This window comes from Aureococcus anophagefferens (genome assembly GCF_000186865.1).
Source record: "Aureococcus anophagefferens unplaced genomic scaffold AURANscaffold_21, whole genome shotgun sequence".
In the NCBI taxonomy this organism is placed as follows: Eukaryota; class Pelagophyceae; order Pelagomonadales; family Pelagomonadaceae; genus Aureococcus; species Aureococcus anophagefferens.
In genome coordinates, this window is record NW_008705581.1 from 420202 (window position 1) to 426201 (window position 6000).

A 6000-nucleotide genomic window follows, 5' to 3' on the forward strand; every position below is an offset into this window, starting at 1 on the left:
CGAGCGCTCGCTCTCGGCGTATGAATTTCCGCTCATGCTAATATCGCACTGGTCTCGAAAGGTCGATCCGACGGGCGACATCGACCTCGTCGCGACCGATGTGCTCACGCGAGAGCTTGAGCACTGGCGCCGCCCGGGTTTTGGATTCATGGGCTCTATTGACTACGATTCCGCGGCCGACTTCTTTATCCGTGCTACCTCCGCTTTCTTTGGTCAAGTCGGGTACAGCTACAATTCGGCTACGACGGCAATGTACGTCGGCGGGTGGGTGAACCGCGCGTCAGCGGTCGCCTTTCGCGATATCTTGCATCTTGAACAGGAAGAAATCAATCGCGGGTACGGACGCATTTGGGTGAACTCGGACGATGAGGATGAGAGCGGAAGCGATTCCAGCTCCGACTCGGACTCCGACTAGACACTTCGCGTCGGAGAACCGCCGGGGTCCCCCTGTATAAGCCACCCACAACAGACTTCCCCTTACTAGATGTTCATGTTCGCGAGGGCGGCGTCGTCGGGCTCGCCCGACGCGTCCGGCGCGGGCTCGTCGTCGCCGCCGGCGTCGCCGTCCGCCTTGGGCGTCGGCGTCCGCGCGGGCGGCGTCCGCGAGTTGCGCGCGGCGACGGACGGGCTCCGCGAGTTCTCCTCGACGCAGGTGCCGATCTCGAGGCGGCCGTGGAGGCGCCGGGCCTCGCGCGTCCGCGCGCGGCCGTGGACGTCGAGCGTGATGCGGTCGCGGTAGTCCGCGGGCGACAACAGCACGTCGTCGTCGATGGGGAGGCGCACGGGCCCCTCCGGGTGGTGGGGCTCCTCCTCGCTCCGGTGGAACTCCTGGACCCACGCGTCCTCGAGCGCGGCCTCCGCGGGGAGCCGGCTCCGCGGGTCGAACTTGAGGAGCGACGCGACCAGACCCCGCGCCGCGGAAGCCGCGGGCGTCGCGAGGAAGGCGGCGCCCAACGGCCGCGGCGGCGGCGGCGCGGTCCGCAGGCCCGGCGGCAGCGCGTCCGCGGCGACGCCGACGGCCTCGAGGTCCGCGGCGGACGGCGCGCCGAGGACGGCCCCCACGCGCTCGAGCTGGTCCGCCGTCGACGCGCCGGGCAGCACGGGCTTGCCGTGGTACATCTCGCCGATGATGCAGCCCGTGGCCCACATGTCGATGCCCGCGACGCAGAGCGACGAGCCCAGCAGGATCTCCGGCGCGCGGTACCACCGCGTCGCGACGTAGTAGTCGCTCTCCGTGCGCCGCGCGACGCGCGTCACGGACCGGCAGAGGCCGAAGTCGCAGAGCTTCATGTGCGAGTTCGAGTTCAGCAGCATGTTCGACGGCTTGATGTCGCGGTGGACGACGCCCGCGGAGTGGAGGTACTTCAGCGCCTTCAACAGCTGGTAGATGATGTACTTGTTGTGCACGTCCTCCAGTAAATTCGCCCGGATCACCGCGTGTAGGTCCGTCTCCATGTACTCGAAGACGAGGTAGATGTCGAGGTCGTGCTTCGCGCGGATCACGTGGCGCAGCGTGATCACGTTGACGTGGCCCCGGAGCTTCAGGAGGTACGAGATCTCGCGGTACGTGCGCTGCGAGTCGCTCGAGGAGGCGAAGGCGTTGAAGCACTTCTTCAGCGCGACGACGCGCCGCTTGCCGCGGCGCTCGATGCCCTTCCAGACGATGCCGTAGGCGCCGCGGCCCAGGCGGCCGCAGACGTCGATGCGACGCTGCACGCGCCGCTCGACGTGCTCGTTGCCGTCCGTGAGGGACACGCGCTCGGCGGACCGCGTGGGCCAGTCGGCCGTGCGCGCGCTCGACGACACCTCGCTGGGCGTGCGCAGGCCCGGGTTGCGGTAGGGTTGGGCCCACTCGCTCATGGCGGTTTCCGGCTGTTTTCTTTGGATCGGCGGCGTGGCCGGCGCGCGGCGCGTGGCGCGGCGCGACGTCGGGGTCTGCGAGGCGGTCGGGCGCGCCGGGGTGGTGCGGTTGAGGTCCGCGCGGGGTCGCGCGGCGGCGGGATGCTGCTGCAATCCACGGAGACGATGCCCGAGTAGTCGCCTCGGGGACGCGGAGAGCAGGCTCCTGCAACAAAGGTCGCTTGAAGCGGCGCGGCAAACCTGCAACCGTCGATTGGGCTCCGTCTGCGCGATGGGCAGCCCGTACGAGGCCCTACCGGGCAGCGGCGGCCGCCGCTGGGGCCGCATCGCCGCCGCGGTGGTCTCTCTGTGCGCCCTCGCGGCGATCCCGCGGCTCGGCTACGGACCGTCCTTCGCGCAGCTCGCGGAGGCGACGCCGAATCTCCGCGGCGCCGAAGCCCTCGACAAGGCGCCCGCGCGCGGCGGCGGCGACCCGTCGGCCGTGCAGCTGCCGGACCAGCAGTCCCTCGCCAAGGCGCCGGCCCGCGGCGGTTCGGACCCGTCGCAAGTGCAGCTGCCGGATCAGCAGTCGCTCGCCAAGGCGCCCGCGCGCGGCGGTTCTGATCCGTCCGAGGTGCAGCTCCCGGACCAGCAGTCCCTCGCCAAGGCGCCGGCCCGCGGCGGCTCCGACCCGTCGCAAGTGCAGCTCCCGGACCAGTCGATCCCGCTCGAGTCGCTGCGCAAGAGCAAGAAGAAGCACAAGGAGCGCAAGCACTCCGACTCGTCGGCGCTCCTCTCGTACGACTACTCGTACTCCTACGAGCAGGCGATGGCCGAGCCCTTGGACGACGACGACGGCGACGACGACTCCGACGACTCGGACGACGACGACTCCGACGACGACGACTCGGACGATGACGACTCTGACGACGACGACTCGGACGATGACGACGCCGACGACGACGACTCCGACGACTCGGACGACGCCGACGACGACGACGCCGACGACGACGCCGACGACGCCGACGACGACTCCGATGACGACAGCGATGACGACAGCGATGATGACAGCGACGACGACAGCGACGACAGCGACGACGACAGCGATGACGATAGCGACGACTCGGACGACAGCGACGACGACAGCGATGATTCGGACGACAGCGACGACGACAGCGACGACGACAGCGATGACTCGGACGACAGCGACGACGACAGCGACGACGACAGCGATGACGACAGCGACGACGATAGCGACGACTCGGACGACAGCGACGACGACAGCGACGACGACAGCGATGATTCGGACGACAGCGATGACGACAGCGACGACGACAGTGATGACGACGCCGACGACAGCGACGACAGCGACGACGACAGCGACGACGACAGCGACGACGATAGCGATGACTCGGACGACAGCGACGACGACAGCGACGACGACAGCGATGACGACAGCGATGATTCGGACGACAGCGATGACGACAGCGATGATTCGGACGACAGCGACGACGACAGCGATGACGACAGCGACGACGCCGACGACAGCGACGACAGCGACGACGACAGCGACGACGACAGCGATGACGATAGCGACGACTCGGACGACAGCGACGACGACGCCGACGACGACGCCGACGACGACGCCGACGACGACGCCGACGACGACGCTGACGACGACTTCTGGGACTGGTCGACGTCCATGGTGGACGACGTCGCGAGCAGCAAGAAGAAGTCGCACCACAAGTACAGCAGCTCGAGCTCGGACGCGGCGGAGATCGCGCACCCCGCCGAGTGGCCCGGCGCGACCGCCGCGCTCCCTTCGAAGAAGGGCGAGTGAGCGCCGTCCTAAAGACCCCCTTTTCGACCGCATTTAGCGGGCTCGCTTGGCCGCGGCGATCTTCGCGTAGAGCGCGTCCGCGGCCGCGTCCGGCGGGAGGGGCGGCGCGTCGGGCAGGGGCATGAGCGACGAGATGCCGTCGGCCTTGGTCACGGGCCCCGCGAGGTCCTCGGGGAGCGCCGCGCGGGACACGTCCGCGCCGAGGCTGCCGTCGGGCAGGACCTCGCGCATGGCCACGACGAGCGTCGCCACGTCCTCGGCCGGGTCCGCGTAGGGGAAGCCGTTGTCCGGCGGCCGCGACGGCGCCGCGGGCGCGTCGTCGGCGACGGCGCCGCCGCCGAAGATCGCCGCGAGGTTCGCCGCGCGCGCGCCGTCCATCTCGCCCGCGGGCCGGCCCGCGACGGCCTCGTAGCCGCCCTCGCCGAGGCCGCCCGGGTCCTTCTCGGCCGGCGCCGCCGCGGCCGCCGCGGCCGCGGCCGGCGCGGCACCGCGGAAGAGGCGCGACACCCACGAGGGCTTCTCCGCGGGGCCGTCGCCGCCGAGGAGCGCCGCGCGGTTCGCGGACCGCGCGTCGTCGCCGGCCGCGGGCGCCGCGCCCTTGATGGCGTCGTAGCCCGCGCGGTCCAGGTCCGCGGGCGACGCCGGCGGCGGGCCGGCGGCGCTGAAGAGCGCGTCGAGGTTCGCGGCGCGCGCGTCGCCGCCCGCGGCGGCGCTGTTGCCCTTGATGGCGTCGTAGCCCGCGGCGTCGAGGTCCGCGGGCGACGCCGCGGGCGCGTGGTTCGGCAGGAAGCGCGCGGAGCTCGGGGACACCGGCGCGAAGAACCGGTCCCAGCGGCACCTGGGCAGCAAAAGAGAGATTCAACGTCGCTTCAACGTGAGTGTTCCGCGTGCGCGCGTTCCGGAAAAAGCATCCACGCTTCGAGACCGTTCCGAGAGATGATCGCTCGTCCAAAGATCAGCCAAAACGAGTGGAAAACGGCCGAGATATGAGCCTTTGAAGTTGGGAATTTCGCTCTCTTGTGCTGCCCTGAGCGGCACGCGTCCAAGAGCCGCGCGCCTTCCGCCGACAGCGCCCCGTCCATGGCGTCGGCCAACAGCTCCGCGGCCGCCGGCGCGAGGAGGATGCCGTTGCGCCAGTAGCCGCCGCAGACCCACAGGTTCGTCCACCGCGTGCGGCCTAAAACCGGCGCGCCGTCGACCGTCGTGGGTCTCAGCCCCGACCAGGCCTCGTCGACCTCGAAGTCGCCGAGCCCGGGGCAGAGCGCCGTCGCCTTCGTGAGGATGGAGAGCAACCCGGAAACGTCGTTGTGCGTCGACGTCGTGTTTTCCACCGTCGCGCCGACGACGACGCGGTCGCCCCGCGGGATGACGTAGCAGTCCGCGCCGTAGACGACGCGCCGCGGCGCCTTCTCCGCGATCGCCGCCGTCGGGGCCTTCAGCGCGACCATCTGCCCCTTCTGGGCGTCGACGGGCACGGGCAACAGGTTGCGCAGCCACGCGCCCGCGGCGACGCAGTACTCGTCGCCCGTGAGCACGTCGCCGCCCGCGAGGCGTACGCCGCCGCATGTGCCGCTCCGCTCCAAGTCCAAACCCTCCACGTCCACGCCCGTGCGCACGTCGACGCCCTCGCGCTCGCAGGTGCGCAGCAGGGCGGCGTGCGCGCGCACGGGGTCGACCCACGTCTCCAGCGGGTACCACCAGCCGCCCAAAGCTTTCGGCCCCAAACTCGGCTCCATGGCCCGGAGCGCGGCGCCCTCGAGCCACTCCGCGGGGCCCGCGGCCTCGACGGGTTTCCACGTCCCCACGGGGTCGTTGACGTCGAGGCACGGGCTCACGAAGCCGCCGACGGCGTGGAGCGGCGGCGGGTCGTCGAGCGTCGCGAGCCACGCGGGCCACGCCTCGCGCGACCGCACGCACAGGTCCAGGAGCGGGCCGCCGGGCAGGCGCTCGGCCTGGGGCGCGAGCATGCCGCCCGCGGCGAGCGTCGCCGCCTGCGCGAGGTCCCGGCTCAGCACGCAGACGGACCGCCCGCGGCGCCGCAGCTCCAGCGCCGTCGACAGGCCCGACATGCCGCCGCCGACGACGACGACGTCGTAGGCCGTCGACGAACGGAGCGACGCGCGCGGCGCGGGGGCGCGCAGGGCCGCCGCGCAGGCCGCGAGCGCGAGCGCGTAGATGGTGGGCATCGTTGCAGTGCGCGGCGCTGGCGGCCGGCCGTCCAAGCGGCTGTGCCTCACCACGGCGGCACCTTCGGCCGCTCAAGGCACATTCCAGGCGCGCGCGCGCGCGAGCCGGTGCCAGGATGCGACCGCTCGGCGCAC

The 6000-nt window shown here is 71.2% G+C and overlaps 1 protein-coding gene across 1 annotated transcript; it reads right to left on the reverse strand.

Moving 5' to 3' along the window:
* Positions 1 to 480: 480 nt before the first annotated feature.
* AURANDRAFT_72208 (hypothetical protein) lies at positions 481 to 5865 on the reverse strand (the record flags this gene model as incomplete). Its single annotated transcript, XM_009041500.1, has 3 exons — positions 481 to 1879; positions 3810 to 4517; positions 4718 to 5865. 3 exons carry the CDS (start codon positions 5863 to 5865, stop codon positions 481 to 483), a joined length of 3255 nt encoding a protein of 1084 aa, XP_009039748.1.
* Between the last annotated feature and the right edge of the window lie 135 nt (positions 5866 to 6000).